The following is a 19,468-nucleotide window of genomic DNA, read 5'->3' as shown; positions in this document are numbered from 1 at the left end:
CCCAAAGTACAGGTTACGTATTCCTTTAAGCACCCATGCAACATTTAAAATATTGAATATACTGGATGATATAGTTCATCTCAACCAATTTCAAAGAATTGAAATTATGCAGGATATACTGTCTGACCACAAGGCAAATGTCTAGAATTAGTAATAATATATAAGGAGAAAATACCATGCTGGAGTTCATTCAGTTTCTCAAATAAGCCAAGTTAATTTGCACCCTTGCCTGGAATTTTTCTTTCCTGTCATTCTTTCCCGTATTAGCTCCTCTCAGATCTTTGGTCTCAACTAAAATTTCATCTCCTCCCAGAGGTATTCTCTGATTCATCCAAAGTGGCCCTGTAGTTATTAAGTACCTCAGACTCTTGACTGTTTTCTTTACTTAGTGTTACCTGCAGTTATTTTTTATTTTCCTGGTTAGTTGTCCTTGAGTCTGCCTCTATATTGCAGATTCTGTGAAGGCAAGGTCTATGTCTGTTCACTGCCGTGTTCCCAGTGCTTAGCACTGTCTGGTGTATAGCAACTACTCAAGAGGTATTTATTGAGTGAGGGGATGAGAAAGAACATTTCCATAATTTACTTCTTAATAAATGATGGTGAGGAGGAATGCAGCAATAAACATGATAACATCTTCGAAGTCATGAAATAGTATAGGAAGCCCTTTCACTTCTTAATTCCTGAGGCTTTTTTGAGGAGTGTAATCAAATTTTGACATATGATTATGAGAAGTGTTAAGTTTGGGTGTAATTTAATTCTTATTTCTAGACTTAATGTAGTTAACATTTTAACCTCAATGTTTCATTTAGCATAGCAGTAGAAAATTTTACTTAATTAGCCCCCTAAGGGGGGCAATTGTCTGAAAATAGGAAAAAGTGATGTATTTCAACAAATATTTTGTCCCAAAATACAAGCAGAGCTGTATTTAATTAGGCTCGATTTCCAGTCTTCAGTGCACTTGAATTCTGCCTCCCTTTCAGCCTCTGCCATCCCCACCCCCTTCCTCATCCTCTCCCTTGTCCTCCACTTCCATGACTTCTATTACTTTTTTTTTTTACATTATAAACATAAGTAAGTTGTTTAGAAGTTAAGAAAACCACTGGAAATAGAGTTGTAGGTTTATGATGTTATCCTTATAGTGTAAGAATAAAATAGTTTTGTCCAGAACTTACAGTAACATCCTATGAGTCATTCTCTGATTTTGTCCACGATGGAGATTTATATTAAAAGCTCACTAAATTGACTGGTTGGATTAATCTACACAGGGATTTGCAACACTAGCTGTACATTGGAATCACCTGGATGCTCTTAAAAACCACTGATGCCCAGGCCCCTCTCCTAGAGCCTCTGATTTCATTAGTCTGCGGTCCCCATGTTGATATTTTCAGTAGTCTTCTTAGGTGATTCTAACATGCAAGCAGGATTAATAATCAGTGATCTACAACTTCTCTACTCAAAGTGTGATCACTGGACCAGCTGCATCTGTATCACCTGGAGGCTGGTTAGACATGCAGAATCTCAGATCTACCCAATCAGGATTTTCATTTAAATAAGATCTCCAGGTGAATTGAGAAGGACTCATCTACAATTTCCATTGGCTCTGTTAAAAAAAATTTAAAAAGGTATCAACTGAACTTGAGGCTAAGCCTGTACACTTAATGCTCCCACAACATGATTTTCATGCTAACCAAGAGGTAGGTGTTCCCAAACCTGTTTATGTCAGTTGTATTTGTCTTGCAATTGTAATGTTATTGAATTCCTGTAAATACATATACATATATAATACATAAATCAGTGAAATATGAATATGAAAATAAATACTTTTTTATTTATTATTTTTATTTTTAATTATTTTTTATTATGTTCAATTAGCCAGCATATAGTACATCATTAGTTTTTGATGTAGTGTTCAACAATTCATTAGTTGTGTATAACACCCAGTGCTCATCACCACTCGTGCCCTCCTTAATACCCATCACCCAGTTACCCCATCCCCCACCCCCTCCCATCTGTAACCCTCAGTCTGGTTCCCGAAGTCCAGAGTCTCTAGTAGGTATTTACCCCAAAGATACAGACATAGTGAAAAGAAGGGGCAACTGCACCCCAATGTTCATAGCAGCAATGTCCACAACAGCAAAACTGGAAGGAGCCAAGATGCCCTTCAACAGATAAATGGATAAAGAAGATGTGGTTCATATATACAATGGAATATTACTCAGCCATCAGAAAGGATGAATACCCACCATTTGCATTGACATGGATGGAACTGGAGGGAATTATGCTAAGAAATACTTTTTTAAAATAAAAATTGAGTTGAGTGCTTTGAAAAACACTGATAAATTCAAACTGCTAAAAAATATACTCTTAAATTAGATGTCAGTAAGACAACTTAAAATGTTGTGGAATAGAATTCGAAAGATCCCTCTTTAGATTGTGTGGCAAGTATCTACCTTAGTCCACTTAAAAAAATTAGAAATGGTAGGCGACATTATGTTTTATTTATATAACCAAGTACGCAATGAAGCACAATCAACGAAACCATACTCAAGAAAAGTGTTGTACTTCAAAACCTTGTTGAATGAGTGTGGATTTGTGTTTTAAATGAAAATGTTAAAGTATGTATTTATTGTTGTCTGTGATTTCTCACTTTAACTGATTTTTTTCAAACAAGGGACCAAGTAACTATCCAAATAACATAGGATAAAAAGACTTCTACCTACTGTCCATGTGACTGTCCCATTTAAGTGTTAATTGTATTTTTCTCTTTCCTAGTTCTTTTTTCCTCGGTGTAGCAAAATAGTTTTCAAGCTTAGCTGTGCCTGGGCAGCTTTAAAAAAAATAAAGAGACCCAGGTCCTACACTTCGAGATTCTTTTTAATTGGCCTGGCATGCAGTTGGGGCAGAGTTTTAATGTTCCTCAAGTGATTTTAATATGCATCCACAGCTGAGAACTGTTGGCCTAGCAGGTTGGAAGCATATAAATTGGTTATAAAATCAGTTTATAATAAATCAGTTCCAGCTTAACTAGGTATCCTGAGTAGATGCCCCATTAGGATCCAGGTATACTAAATATATTGATATGAGCATTATTCTATTTTATTCTCTGAATATATCATGAGTACTCTTACCCCAACTTAAATCATATTAAAGCATTTCAGTACTCATTTTCAGATGCTTCTCTTCTGTGGAGCATTCCCAGTTCCACTCTTGTAAGTCATTGTTCTTCCTTTCTGTTCCCACGCTACCTCTGAGTTGTATGTAGTTACTTGTGTGTGTGGTCATCCGTTTCCCATGCTTGGCAGGAGGGCACCTGTCTAGTACAGCACCTGGCAGACAGTAGGTTATCATAAATGCCCCCCTTTTCCACTGGGTGTTGTGACTCTTCCTGAAAAATCTTTATGAAATTATTTTGTTTCTCTTGTTTAACCTTTTGTTCCTTTCTGCATTCCTTTTCCTGCTTCATCTCAAGTATACTTTTTTTTGTTGTTTTGTTTTCTAAAGGTTTTATTTATTTATTTGACAGAGATAGAGACAGCCAGCAAGAGAGGGAACACAAGCAGGGGGAGTGGGAGAGGAAGAAGCAGGCTCCCAGTGGAGGAGCCCAATGGCGGGGCTCGATCCCAGGACCCTGGGATCACGCCCTGAGCCGAAGGCAGATGCTTAAGGCAGATGCTTAATGACTGAGCCACCCAGGTGCCCCCATCTCAAGTATACTTTTAAACGTTTCTGTCCTCTGCTGCTTCCTCTGCTCCCTCCTCCCTCCTCATTGTGCTGCCCCTTCCGTGTGTCTGGTACATGGAACTGGCTCCCTTTGACCTTGAGCTTCTTCTATTCCCTTGGCTCATACTCTTTGCATTATGGGAGGAGTTATTAATATATCTCTCGGAAAACTATTTAAAATATGTCCTCCTAAAAGGACTACCCTCCCCCAACACTTTCCCTCTTTGTTTTGTGTGTACACAAGAGGTTGTTTTAAAACTGCACCATCACTGTTCCGGGGGCATTACTTGTAATCTCTTAGTCGAGCACAGATGTGTGGTTTATAATGCAAAGAGGTCCTGCTTTATAACGCACAAAGCATTACACGTTCAACGTCTCCACACAATAATATCCAAATATGTATCTAAAAGGTGCTAGTCCTTTGGAAAGATGTTTTCTAAAATTTAAACCAAAGATTAGGTGTTCAAGTTTCAACTGAGTTCACTGGATTTTTAGTGGTAAGAAAAGATATACAGAAGCACTGTCAGATGGATTCTAGTCCTGGCTTTGAAACTGACAATGTGTGAACTTTTCCTTATTATAGTTTACATTATGTTTTCTTTGTAAAGTGATAAAACCTGTTGCCTCATGTGTATTCATGCTGTCATTTTAATAGTATGCATGTATTGACACAAATGCTTTATTTTTCTCCAAATTTTTGCCTCCACTCACTACATTTTTCTCATCCCCAGAAGACTAAATGAATTGATCACATTGTCTTTTTTAAAGACCCCATTGTATGGTATATAAGCCAGGATCAAGAACAAGACCAGTGATAGAAAGGCAGAAATCAAGTGAATTCCAGACTATATCTTACTTGCCATTTAAATTGGTAAAATTAAATCAGGGGAAAAACGCTCTGACTCCTTCCTTCCATCTACACTTTTTCTATTATCCTCTAAATACCCATTTCCCGTCTTCCCAGTATATAACCCTGTAACCCAAAGGCTGATTTGGACAGGGTGTTAGCATTTTTGCTTTTGTTCTATTCTGATAGTTATTTTTATCCCTCTTTGCTTCCTAACCCCTCACCACTGCTAGATTTATGGTGTTTCAGGGCCGTTCTCTTTTTGGAAGAATAGGCTACTGACCTAAATTAAGGCCCCCTAGGAGAAGCGCTCTTTGGTCCTTTAGAAGCCCAAGGACATGATATATATAAAATGGGACAGGAGGGTTGCACATCTACTCTCGTGATCTCATTTCCTAAACTCTAATATTAGCTTTGCAAACAACTAAATTCCCAAACAATTAATGAGATTTAGTTAAAGGAAGTGATCATGTATAATTAATGAATTTGTGAATTATTTAATCACTCTGAAATTCTGATCATTTTAAATAGCATTGGCTCATAAAAATTGGCTTTATGTAAAGGAGGGAGAAGTTTTGTCATCAAATTTGTCCAAGCTGACTTCTGTTGTACATGTTACCTTGTATTATTCATGTTAATAAGTCACTGCTCTAACAAGAGCTGCTGTTTTTCTTTCATTAGCTGATGGGCAAACCTGCTCCCATTTCAGGCACGTCAGCTCTGCTGCCTTGAGAAGTAAGCTGCCATTTTACACAAAGGGCAAAATATTTCTGTGAGACTCAATTTATAGAATCTTTATAAGAAAGAGGCAAAATCAAAAGGATAAGGCCAAATGTAAAGGGAAATGTGCAGATCAAAGAGGCCCAATTCACTTGTTTTCAGGCTTTTCATCAAACAGTAAGCTGGAAGAGAACTTATCAAAAAAATTCAGCAAACCTTTAGAGTTTATTATGCACGGCCAGGGCTGGGTGCTAAGTAAGATCCAAAGGCAAATAAGACACTGTCCCTGTCCTCACGTAGGAAAGATTACAAAAGCATATAACTAAATAGAAGAGAAAAGGAAAAATGTGCTCTAATAGAGATTTAAGCATTACGGAAGAAGGAGAAATTAATTTTAGCAGTTAGTGCTCAAGACTTTTATTATAACTGTATTGTTAAGAACTGACTCCAAGTGAGTCCAGATTACTAAGAAACATCATGGGCTGGAACAATGCAGCGTGGCTGATTGGAGTCTTTTAAGAATAGCGAAACACTTTTAGATTTTATTTTTGCTTGACTCCACAGAATCTTAGCCTGCCTCTTGAATGCATTTATTGTACTTTCTTTTTAAATAGCTATAATAAAAATATAAATATACATAATTACAGTTAATGAGCTATTTTCTCATCCAACAGCTTTGATTAGTATATCACTAACAAATAACTATCATGTTGGCCCAGAATATGATAACTGCCATTGTACAGGGGGCGTTTAAGATCTCCCAGAGGAAATCAAGATTTCAAAGAAGACCGCATAAAAACCACTACTATCTACAGCTCTGCCCTTCACAGACAGCTAAACAATCTAAAGATCAGGGATACCTGGTGTTTTCAAAGAGAATTTTAAAGAAATCATAAATCCCATTTCTCACCTAAGTGGTTTATATTGGTTTTCTTTTTGGTATCTATAACTTTTGATTTTGTTTTGTTCGTTTTTAAAGGTGGCAATACCAATTGAGAAGTTTAAAGTAGACTCCTGTATTTCAATTTGGCAATAAAAAGGAAAAGCAAAGAAATGTTTCGAAGGGAAATACAATATATCCTTTCTTTTTTTTATATTTTAAGATATTTTTTAGGTAGATTTGGATGATTCTTTCTACAAAGGTTTGCAGAAGTTGATTTAAATCTCATTAGAGGGATCTGCATTTTCTATCTCTGTATTAATGACCAGTAAATTGAGGTTTTAATATGTAACTTAGGACTTCTCGAGTTTTATTGGCTTCTTTCACTTACCCGCTTCTCAGTCTGTGCTATAAACTGCTTTTCACTTTTTGTAACTAATGACTTTCAAATTTGCTTCTGTACCAGTTCCTGTCTTCCTGTTTCTTATTAATTGTTAAAATGGGGGGAAAATGAAGTGAAAATAATTCACATTAATTGCTTTTGCAGATTCTCTTATCATTATGGTGCTAGTCATTATGTAATTAGTAATGTTTAATGTAGCCTTGGTAAAACATACATACCATTTGTTATATCATCCTATTGACATTCCCCAAGTTCTAATTAATGTTCCACCTACAGCTGAATAGGCTGTGCACGGGACAGTTCTTGGTGACATAATTCACATAAACCATAATATGAATGGTATCCCCTTGGAGTTATGCAAACAGCAGCATACACCAGAGTCACAGTCAATATGCATTTGAAATTGGTTAATAACTTTAGCATCTTGTAATGTATTCATGGAGGCATAGCTTCTTAGTCTGAAAAGTGAGAAGCCTATGTGAATGAATGACTATCCAACTTCTTCCAAACACCTTATCTTAAAAATATGCCTGTAATATAATCAATAAGCACTTAGCATAAGTATTTGAAAATGTAGCCTCGTTGATATAATTCTTCTTTAAGCTGGTAGACAGTTTGGGGCATAGGAATCCAGAGTTATGTCAAAAGAAACTTACGCTTTCATATACATGTGTGTGCAAACACACACACCAAAGCTAGGATAGAATGAAGCCTCTGACTATGAACACGTGAATGCAATTGAATTAAAGAAGAAATCAATACAGCAAAATGATTATTCCTTTGTTGTTTCGTGGAGGAAGTGGTATCTTTTACTTTATACTCTATTGGGGAAGAATAAGCAGGCAGATACATTTCAGTTAGGGCATTCTAGAGGTTTTTTTGTTTGTTTGTTTGTTTGTTTCTTCAGTATTGTGGTAGCCACAGGGATTATTGTCTCTGAGGCTTTGTGTCTCATACTTGCAGGGGCTGACCTTGGGTAAAGTCTAGGCACAGGTCTCATCTGCTTTCCCCGCTCTGCTTTGACCGTTGATTTCTCCAGAGCTTAGTTCCTCCATCTTGCCTTCTGCTTGCGTATGGACCTAATTTTGATCAGCTACCTCAGTTTTCCTTTAAGTGGATCTGCATTTTTTAAACGACACAATTTTTCCTCTTCAAATTTATTTGCTCTCTGTTCCACTCTCTCATGCTTTTCTAGGCAACCTATCTGTATAAACTCTTCCTGGTTTAAAATGATTTAATATGGTAGCCACATGTGCTGGGTACCAGTTATTCCTGGCACCCCCTATCCCACTTCCGTTCCCTCTCCTCTGCCCTATTCTCTGCCCCAGGAGCCTGCTGCATCACCCTGGTCTTCTTGCCAACCGCCTTTGGTTAGGCTTTGCCAATGGGAGGCACTGGCAGGAAATTAGAAGGCAGGAGGAGAGAGAGTTGGCCACGTTTCTTCCCTGTTCCTTCTCTGCGCTGCGCTGTGTTTCTGGCACTAGCTGTGTCTCTCCTGATTATGGTTCCCTCTAGACACTGCTTCCCCATAACTCTGACTCATACAGGGCTCCAGTAAAACCATTTCCTGTTCTTGTTCCTTAGCCCTACAGTGTTGATGACTTCCCACTATTGCCAGAGCCCTGGTCCTTCTCCAGCCCGTTTGTTTCCTTTTGTCCCCTCGTGGAAGTTCACCGCTCAGTCTCCTGTGTTTGCATATAACTTATGAATTTCTCAATTATAAGACTTCATTTTGGCTTTTATGGTAGTCAGTTGTGGATGAGTCTGTCTGCCCCACTACATAGTGAGGACATGCATCACGTCTCATTCATCTCTGGATTTTAGTTACCTAGAAGACTACCTGGCATATAATAGGAGCTCAGAGTACATACCTGTTAAATGCATTAATAAATAAATATGACTTTTATTCTTTCAACTTATTCCTAAGCTCCAGAGACTTCCTAATGGTATTTTCAGGATTCCCTGTAGTATTTTTAGCAATGATTATAGATTTTTTAAGTTTCTTTCTTTCTTTTCTTCCTTCCTTCCTCCCTCTTTCTTTCTTTCTTTTTCTTTCTTTCTTTCTTTCTTTCTTTCTTTCTTTCTTTCTTTCTTTCTTTTTTATTTTACTTATTTATTTGAGAGAGTGAGTGAGCACGAGCAGGGTGTGAGGCAGAGGGAGAAGCAAGCTTTCTGCTGAACAGGGAGCCCAATGTGGGGCTAGATCCCAGGACTCCACGATCATGACCTGAGCCAAAGGCAGATGCTTTGGTTAGCCAAAGGTTAGATGCTAACCGACTGACCACCCTGGTGCCCCAATTTTCTAAGTTTCTTAACATTTTTCCACCAAAGAACCTAGGGAAGGTATATCCTAGTGGCCTTACTAGGTATTGGGGATAAATCTCAGAATTATGGAAATCATTGCAACTGATCAATAAAGAAACAAGTCAAAAATCACTCACGTTGGGTTCTCCCTAAGCCAAATTCACCCTGTTGTGCTCATTGCTTGAAAGAAAATGAAGCAATTGTGATCTCATTCATTTTGGTGCTTTTTCCCTCTGCCAAGCTCCATTTGGTGCCCTGTTGTCCCACAAGTTGCCTGTTTGAGTCTTTTGAATTAAGAGTTTAGAACAGAAGCTCCGTCTGCTCTGCTTGGATATTAAATTGTCATAAGACTTTGTGTAAGGAGAACTTACCCTTGTGTTTTTTACATTTTCCTTTCTCTTCTGTTCTAAGACTTGGGATATCAGTTCTTTTCAACATATCCTTGGACTTTAATAGGCTACAGTTATCACATCATATAATAAAATAGTCTTAGAAACCTTTGAATGGCAAGTGCTGAAGAGATGTTAAGAAGGTTTTATTTATTCACATTATCTTATGAAATGTGGTACTTTTAAGTATCATCAAAGACACAATATGTCACAACTTGGTATTTTGAGGTTACTGGATCTCATAAGTGAGGTTTATATAAAAATTACATGTTGGACAGGTATATTTTATAATCAATCAGGTTCTTTAAGCAAATGCACATGCTATTTTAATTCATAAAATGACCGATAGTATGCAACTGAAACATTTCATTTTGAATATTAATAAGTACATAAGCTGTACCTAGCTTTTAAGTAATATAATTTATGCACGAAAGTTGTATTCTTTTCTAGCAAGCTCCGAAATTTTAAGATCAATTCACCGGTGATATATATATATATTCTGTACTCTCTCTATATATATATTCTGTAGTGAAATTTGTTAATAAAAGCTGAGTAAAGAGATCATTGAAGGGTGACATTTTAACAACGTGCATGCTTTCCATTATCTAAATGTGCAGCTTTTAAATAATAGGTTAATTTTTCAGTGAAGATATAAGTTGGTTTACATTTTAAATATGAATATTTGTACAACCATGTATATGTTTAATATTAATAAAAATTTATCAAATATCTTTGTTACCACTTATTAGAAGCAACTTGGTACTTTTTTTCAGAAATGATACAAAAACAGTATTTATTAAAGCCAAGTGCTAAGATAACTTGGTACTTCTGAAAGTTATGGGAATACGTGAATTTCGAAAAGGGAAAAATTTTCTTCAAGTTCACACAAAGGAATTAGAAGAAAATGTACACATCCATTTTGTAAAGTCTGCATGGTTAAAACTAAAAATTGGATTTAGTAAACAAGGTTAACAAACTGAGTCTTTCCTCATCAGATAATCACTTCTATTGGTCCTTTTCGAGATGCTAAGGAGCTCCAAAGCATCCACAATATTGAGTGACTTTTCAAAAACAAAAAAAGAACAACAACAACAAAAAAAACCAAAGTAGTGAAAACAAAAATTAGTTCTGAGTCTTAAAAACGTCAGCTAAACCAGAGGCGGAATCTGAAGGTTAAGTTTTGTTAGCTGGGGGTAGCTGTCTCTGGTTAGGTGATGAGTCAGCATGGGGAGTGTGAAAGGTTCATTTCAAAACAAGCAATTTCTGTCGGCAAAATATTTATGTGAATTGAAGCTATTTTGAATGTCTTAAAAATTATTTGATAATTTCTATGTATTTTCACTAATTAAAAATGTTTTCCTATTGAATCTGAAGTTCTATTTTAATTTTTTTTAAATTTGTGATGGAAACAAAGCAGGCCCAGATTAAGATTTTTCAGCATCCTAAGTAGGATGCCCTAATCCACACGTATTTACAAATTAAATTGTGCTAACTCATAAAACATAAAATTTTCATGTATGTACTAAAGTTAAAATAGCTTCTTTTAAATTTTGTTGTTAAAATTCTGTAATGGTATATTAAAAAATGCACTTTTTTTCATATTTGTGTTGCCCTGATTCGTAGCTGCTCCAGGCACCTGCTTAATATGCCCTAAAGTGCGACATCACCTAGTAGGCAAGTCATCTGAGAGTCTGCTCATTGGCACTCTTTTTTTAGAGCCTGCTTCTGACCTGTTATGGTCCTTATCCTTTTTGTACCTTATTTTACTCTCTGACCTTAATGGGCATAACAATAACTGGATCCTATTTGTGCCTTATATTAGATTGAATTTAGGTTTATGGTTATTCAGACATTTTGAAAAGGCTTAAGACCATGTGAAACATAATCTGAACACCCCCAAACTATTTTTCCTAAAGAAAAATTAAAAATAAATGTATGTGTATTTTTTATTCCAAAGCAATATGCCAATTTCAAGGACGGACCTACTTTGAAGGAGAGAGAAATACGGTTTATTCTTCTTCTGGAGTATGCGTTCTCTATGAGTGCAAGGTAAGGAGACTTCCTGGGTCTTTCAGAATTCTTTGTTATGTAAATGGTAAATATTTCTTTAAAATGTCACCCTTTAATACCTTTAAAACATTTAAGGCAAAGAAAAAATTTAAGATATTAATTATATTTCAAATAGAAATTCTCATTTTTTTCAAATATGTAAATTAATGGCTGTAAAAATAATTTCCCCAATAAACAAAAATACTGTTTTGTCCAATTAAAGTTTTATGAAGTTGTCTTATTTTTCCAAATTCAAACTAACTCCTGTGAAGAAGTGTAGATAAATTTAGACTCAGCCTGTTGTCACTTAATGGTTTTTGACCCATGTGACAAATATCATTCAGTTCAATGGAAAATAATAAAAATTACCTCGTAAAAATTAGCTTTTGGAGGAGTTGAGACAGGTATTGTTATTAATCCCTTTGGTAAGAATATTTTAAATGATTTGAAGGGGAATTCTTTATAAATTTACTGCCATGGGCTCCTCAAGTATGCTTCGGAAGCAATTGTGAGTGTTTTTATCTCTGCTGCTTGACCTGCTAATTGAAAAACTAAATATGTTTCATAAAACTTTTCATTTTTGCCTTTTATAAACTGTATTCCTTGACCATAATGTGATATTGCAAGCCATATTCTATCTGAGGGAAACTCTGCATATGAAGTTTCTGCTTTAGAGTTCCCTTTACATTTGACCCTTAATTTTTCTCTTTAGATGCCTTCTCTTTAAATGGTTTTTGGGGATGATTTAGTATGCATAGATTATGTAGAAAAGAAAATGCTGCTGGCACCACCAATAAATTTATGTGATTATTCAGTGTTAGGGAAAGGAAAATCCTAAGCATTTTGCCACAATAAATTGAAAGAAGCCTGCTATCCACTTCATGCATCTTAGGTTAGAAGTCCTTTGAAAGAAGCTAGGAGGAAATGTGAAAGAGGCAAGACTGTGACAGATTTGGTTTCTAGAAAATGAGAGGTCTGATTTCTTCATGCCCACTATAAAGTATTCGGGCTGCTTCTTTTAGCTTTAAATCCGCTTTCCTATGGTGTGGGTCACCATCTTAAAGACAAGAGAGCTAGGATATAGGAACATTAACGTGAATTCCCAAAACATATTTCAAGATGGAGTGTCCCCTGTCAGCACCCTACACCAACACCGTTTTGAGTGAAGTAGGTCCCACTATAAAGGTAAGGATTGAAAGACCTTGAGTGAGGTCTACTAACTCCAAATGAAGAAAAGGAAATCAGAGGAAAGTTACTTCAAGGAAGGTGGGAAACTTCTGTCAGCTGGTTTCTAACTTTGAAATATCAGCTCTAAATTTAAATATCTTGAGCACATTTGGAATTTCTCAATGCATGTGTGTGTGCGTGTGTGTGCATCTGTGTGTATTCTTTTCATCTGACCAGTGTTGTCTCATAATACTGGTAATTATGGGTTAGAAATTTATTGGAATAGTTGCCTATTTGATTGTAATATAGGTATGAAATGATTTCATTTTAAAATGGATTAGTGAGAAGTCTGTATATAGACAACTCTGAAAGTGCCTATACTCTGAAAGTAAATATTGAGGGAATGAACAAATGTTACCGTTTTTTTAACTCAAACAAAAGGCATCATGTCCTCTCCAATGCTCTGCTGTCCGATAGAAATATGTAAGCCACAAACAATAAGTTTTATTGGGCTAATTTTTCTTTATTTAACCCCACAGGTAGAAACTATTATCTTTTTAACATGCAGTCAACATAAAATTATTAAAGAAATATTACACATTCTATTGTCACACTAATCCTTCAAAATCTTTTGCGTATTTTGTCTATAGTATTCAAGAGCTCCATGTAGCTAGTGGCTATTGATTGTACAGCACAGCTGTACCAGATTATCATACGTTTTTGGAGTTCTTGACTAAATTCTTTTTTAAAAAAGATTTATTTATTTATTTTAGAGAGAGAGACAGAGCATGCAAGAAGGGGGGAAGGGCAGATGGAGAGGGAGAGAGAATCTTAAGCAGAGTTCGTGCTGAATGTAGAGCCCCACAAGGGGCTTGATCTCACGACCCTGAGATCATGACCTGAGCTGAAATTAAGAGTGGGACACTCAACGGACTGCATCACTCAGGCACCCCAGACTAAATTCTTGACAGTAAGAACTTTCATTGTTTCGTTTTCCTTCAGGCCCCTTAGTTTCTGTATTTATACCTTTACATAATTGACAGCTCTCTCAAGCTTTTATTTCCTGGGCTGTTGACACTAGTCCTTCACTGTTCCTTTATTTTCACTTTCGTGGCCTTGAAAGTGTGTCCTGGGGGTCTGTAACTTTAATAGTAACACTGGAAAACACTGTGGTTCTGAAAATAAGATGATCAGAATGGATAGTATTGTCAAACCAAAGGAAGACTAGCATTTGACTCCACTATATCCATGTCTTCAACCACTCATTTTTTTTTTTAAGTGTAGTTGACATACACTATTATACTAGTTTCAGGTGTACAACATAGTGATGTGATAGTTATGTATATTATGAAATGCTCATCACAAGTGTAGTTATCATCTGTCACCATACAATGGCATTACAGTATTATTGACTGTATTCCCTATGCTGTATTTTTTACCCCTGTGATTTATTTTATAACTGGAAATTTGTACCTCTTAATCTCCTTTACCTATTTTACCCACCCCCGCCCCCTTACTCTGGCAACCACCAGTTCATTTTCTGTATTTATGAGTCTATTTCTGTTTTTGTTTCTTTTGTTTTTTAGACTCCACATGTAAGTGAAATTATATGGTATCTTATATGGTCTTTTTCTGTCTGACATTTCACTTAGCATTATACTTCCTAGGTCCATCCATATTGTCACAAATGGCAACATTCCATTTCTTTTTTATGGTTGAGTAATATTCCATTGTGTCTGTCTCACATCTTCTTTATCCATTCCACTATCAATGGACACTTAGTTTGCTTCCATATCTTGGCTATTGTAAATAATGCTGCAGTAAGCATCAGGATGCATATGTTTTTTTGAATTAGTGTTTTGGGGTTTTTTTTGAGGAAAAAACCCAGAAGTAGAATTACAGGATTGTATGGTCCTGCCACTTGCTTGATAGGATCATTTTCAAATCATTGTAATCTCTTTTCTATAGGTACTCCAGGAAGATGGAAATGTTGAAATGAGTACTTCTTCCATAAGAGTAGTACTTAGTAGAAATGACATCTAAAAATTTAAGCTTTTGAGCACTATTAAAATGGAAGCCTACAAGTTCCAACATTTTATTATATGTTGCTATAGTTAATGACCCTGTTCTTAAGAGATAGGAGGTTGACAGTATAGAATCCAACCAAAGGATATTCTGCCTTCATTTCCTTTGTGGTTTTGGGAGAGATCCCCAGTATTCCTTACCAGGATCACCTCTGAGAATCTTTTCATAATCTAGAAAATTTTGAAAAGAAAATGTTTAAAAGGCTCAGTTTTTATTTATTGTTTTTTTCAAAGTGAGCCTCTGATCTAATTCAAGCTGTATTTGTGCCACAGTTGTCATCTGGATGTGCAAATGTGTTATAAAACTAAAAGAATTTTTCAGGATTCCCTGGTTGTTTGGCAAATTATTTATATGGCTGCAATGTGTTCTGCTCCTACTTTCCAGTTATGACTTACACTGTCATTTTGTGAGTGAGCCTGTGACCTATGCAAATGTTCTCAGGATGAAAATTTTACTCTTGTGGACGAAGAGCCGCCTCAGATGCTGCATGTAGGAATTTCTTAGTATGTCCTAATTCAGAAGTTTGACGGATTTATTTTCTGTTGTCTAATAGGACCAAACCATGAAGCTGGTTGAAAGCTCAGGCTGTCCGGCTTTGGATTGTCCAGAATCTCATCAAATTACCTTGTCTCATAGCTGTTGCAAAGTTTGTAAAGGTAAGACTTTTTCAAAAGTAAGATTTATGTGCGTGAGTTATTACTGGAGTCTAGTTTAACTGACATGAAATAGAAATTTTTATAAGCAAGTCATTTCCAAAGAATAACAGTATTTTCTTAAATGCTTACCTAATTTGGTAGATAGTAGGTAGTCACAGAATATTTATTATAGTCGTTGAGTTAAAAATCAAGATGTTTCCATACATTTTTACTATGTATGTCAAGCTTTGGGTCTTTAAACTTCTCTCTGTGTACTTGCTCTGAGTCAGCATGACTCTGCTGGAGAAATTGACACAGCAGTGCCGAGTTATCTTATTGGTTTTCTTTTTTCTTTCTTTCTCTCTTTCTTTTTCCTTTTTTATTTTCTGGTTTGACTTCCCTTTCTTTTGTCTGTTTTGGAATTGACTTTGTGTAATTTTCATTTGGATTACTTCAGATCCCTCTCCTCTCAATTCCACTCTCCCTCACCCATAGGTGTTTGTACTCCTAAGAACAGTGAGGCCATCAGACATGTGTCGCTCATTCTGTGTTGCCTCTGTGATGCTAGGCCTAGGACCAATGAGTAGAAGAGACTTAGATTTTTAGTTAAATATAAGAACATAGTAAAATTTGAGCTATTTACCAATGCAGCGGGCTGCCTCAGGAGACAGTGAGTTTCTCATCACTATTGGTTCTAAAGCTTAGTATTTATTATAGATTGAAACATTAAACTGAAGGAGTAATTATGTGGACCTCTTTAAGGATCCCTACCCGTCACAAGACTGACTATATGTGCCTTTCTGTACATGTCTTCCTTGATTTATGATGGGGTTATGTCTCTGTAACCCTATAAGTTGAAAATATCGTTAAGTCAAAAATGCATTTAATATATCTAACCTATTAAACATCATAGCTTAGCCTAGCCTACCATCAGTGTCCTCGGAACACTTGTGGGCATACCTCATTTTATTATGCTTCACTTTATTGTGCTTTGTAGATACTGTGTTTTGCAAATTGAAGGTTCACGGCAACCCTGGGGTGAGCGAGTCCACTGGCTCCATTTTTCCAGCAACATTTGCTCTCTTCCTGTCTGTGTGTCACATTTTGGTAAATCTCACAATATTTCAAAATTTTTCATTATTATTATAATTGTTATGGTGCTCTGTGATTAGTGATTACAATTCACTGAAAGCTCAGGCGATGGCTAGCATTTTTTAGCAAGGCGTTTCTAAATTAAGGTATGTACGTTTTTTAGACATAATTCTATCGCGCAATTAATAGACTACAATATAGCGTAAACGTAACTTTTATATGCACTGCGAAACCAGAAATTTATTTGACTGTTTTTATTGCAATTTTTGCTATATTGCGGTGGCCTTGAACTGAACCTGCAATATCTCTGAGGTATGCTTGTACATTAGCTTACAATTGGGCAAAGTCATCTAACACCAACCCTGTTTTATAATAAATTGTTGAATATCTCATGTAATTTATTGGATGCTGTAATGAAAGTGAAAAACAGGGTGAGTTGTATGGTTGCAGAGTGGTTGTAAGTGTATCAATTGTTTACCCTCTGGGGGTAACTGGGGTCACTGCCCCTGCCCAGCCTCAGGAGAGAGGATTGTACCATATATCATTAGCCCAGGAAAAGATCAAAATTCAAAGTACAGTTTTCTACTGACTGCATTATCGCTTTTGTTCATTGTAAAGTCAAAAAATTATAAGTCAAATCATCCTAAATCAGGACTGTCTGTATTCTATTGAAATTATTGTTTGTGACTCAGTCTCCTTTATTGGACTTTGCACCTTGGGAGCCGGACTAGGTCTTTATATTGATCTCTACATCTTTAACACCTCCCACGACACCTGAATGTAGTAGATGCTCATAGCTGATGTAGTTGGTACTATCTAACAACCTGCCCTCAACGAGCTACTAGCACTTGTTTGAATAATGGCTTTTATGGGGATGCAAAGGAGAGCTTAAATGGAAAAAACAAGTAAGAAAAAGAAACCTTATAAAACATACAGCATTCTATTTCCATTACACCTAGTCTATTAAAAGTAGACAGAAGATCCCCCCTCCTATTTTTAACAGGGTGGTGCAGTTTTGTTTTGTTCTTTTTAGCTCTTTCTTCTATCCTTTCAATTAAGAGTTTAAAATCCCAGTTCTGTGAAAGGTACTTTGGGAATTTCAAAGTGGTTTAAGACTTGGTCTGCCCTTCAAGGAGCCTTCAAAGGAAAGGAACTAAGGAATACTACTAAAAAGGATTATATCAAATAGACAGATAGAAAGGCCGTCCTAGTTTTCATCTTCGGTGCCTGAGCCAGAGCCTTATACAGAGCATGTGTGGAATTAGATATGAATCAAGAATGCGCATCCCACTTACTTGATTTGGGAGCTGCGCTCAGTCTTCAGCTTAGCTAGAGATCCTCTGGCAACCAAAGGTTGGCTAAACCAGTGCTTCTCAAGTTTAAATGTGCATACAGATAACCTAGGGATCTTATTAAAATGTAAATCCTAATTCAGTAGGTCTGGGGTCCAGCCAAAAACCTGGCATGTGTGAGAAGCTCCCTGGTGATGCCAGTGCTACTGGTCAGTGGGACCACACTTTGAGTTGTTAGCTATTGCTGCGTGACAAACTGTCCCAAAGCTCAGGGGTTTAAAACAGCAATTTCATTATATATTGCAATATTGTGTGTCAGGAATTTAGACAAGTGATTCTTCTGCTCCACACAGTGACAAGGGGGGGTCACTCAACTGGCCTGGGCTAAAGGTTCAAGATGGCCTCACTAAATGCCAGGCATCTCAGTAGGGGTGACAGGAAAATGGAGTACATCTGAAATTCTCTACCTCTGCACAGAATCTCAGGACTCCTCCCTGTGACCTGTACATCAGACTGGTGATCTGACTTATTAAATAGTGGTTTGGGGCTCTTAAAGACTAGGTCTGGAACTGACACAGCATCACTTTTCCCAGATTCCTCTGGTCAAAAGAGTTATAAGCAAGCCCAGATTCTAGAGGAATGGGAGGAATAGACCCCACCATGGTAGAAGTGTTGAAAATGTGTGGCCATCTTTAACCCCCTGGAACCGTTCAGGAGCTACTTAGAGATTAGTGAGGTGAATAGCATGGAAAGGAGACAAGTTGGCTAGGACAAGATTTGGGAAAGTAGCTGAGAGAGGGCCTTTCAGATATCAAGAGAAGCCTCGATCACATCCATTTATTTTTAAAAGAGCCCTGATATGTTAAGAAAGGTAAGTTAACGAATGGAAAAACTAGCTACAAAAATTGTGTTATATTTAAATTGTTTGTGGTTTTAAGAATTAATGTGTTTACACAGCACACTGAAAATACAGTGATGAAATATGCTGTGACCTTCACCCTCCCCCCTCCAAGATTCTGATGTAATTGCTAGGAGATGGAGCTATGATATCAACATTAAAAAACAAAATGAACAAACAAAAAACTGTCCGATAAATTTTTTACATGGCAAGAATTGAGAACTACTAGTTTAGATAATACTGGAACTGAAATTGGACAAATTGGTTCTTCTTGAAACATTTAGCACCATTTATAATAAAGATTGCTTTATTTCTGATTTCAAATATATAGAATAAACAAATGAGTTTCCTGGCATTCTCTGGTGTTTAAACTAAAAAAAAGTCAAGTTCTCGAGGCTTAAATTTTGAGTTAACACCTACACATATGTTGTGACAAATGCATTTGTAATATAATTGGCCTCCAGTTTCCAGTCCTGTCTGCCTAGTGCTAAGGATGCTGTGTTCACATCTGAAAAAGTAAGTTCTTCGGAAACAGTTATTAAACATTCCCTGAGGGTGGAGCATGAGAGGAAAGTGTTGACCTTTCTTCCAGAGGCTAAGCCAGTGCTAGAAACGAAGCTGTGCACCAAAATACGGCCCCAAATCTCTAGGCACCAAATCTAATCCAACCAAGACTGTTTTCTAGGTACTCTGCAGCTGGCTATCTTGAGTCATAGTAGCTCAAAAGCGGTATAGCAGGAATGTTCTTTTCACTTTGTTCATGTTTGAGAGCCCCTTCAAGGAAGCTTGTAACAAATTACAGCATGATAGAGACTCAGTGATACAGGGAGAACTCTGACTTAGAAAGATAGAGAAATGATGTGATAGAGTTTTCATATCTGTAGCCCTTCCCTTTCCTCATCCCTTGGCAACTCCTTTCTCTGCTTATGATACCAGTAAGTCCTATTCACTGGATACCACACTTTAATTTATTTTTTATTTTTTTTT

The 19,468-nt window shown here is 36.6% G+C and overlaps 1 protein-coding gene across 1 annotated transcript in view; it reads left to right on the top strand.

The window, feature by feature from the left end:
- The window catches only part of NELL2 (neural EGFL like 2), a 231,083-nt gene that overhangs the window by 41,968 nt on the left and 169,647 nt on the right, over nt 1-19,468 (top strand). The window contains exons 7-8 of the mRNA XM_008704714.2: nt 11,221-11,312; nt 15,118-15,220. Of these exons, the coding sequence (XP_008702936.2) occupies nt 11,221-11,312; nt 15,118-15,220 (195 nt within the window). The remainder of the gene's footprint in view (nt 1-11,220; nt 11,313-15,117; nt 15,221-19,468) is intronic.

Source organism: Ursus maritimus, unplaced genomic scaffold (genome assembly GCF_017311325.1).
Source record: "Ursus maritimus isolate PB19 unplaced genomic scaffold, ASM1731132v1 scaffold_26, whole genome shotgun sequence".
Classification (NCBI taxonomy): Eukaryota; Metazoa; Chordata; class Mammalia; order Carnivora; family Ursidae; genus Ursus; species Ursus maritimus.
The sequence above is the reverse complement of the archived record's forward strand: the minus strand, read 5'-3'. Positions and strand labels throughout refer to the sequence as shown.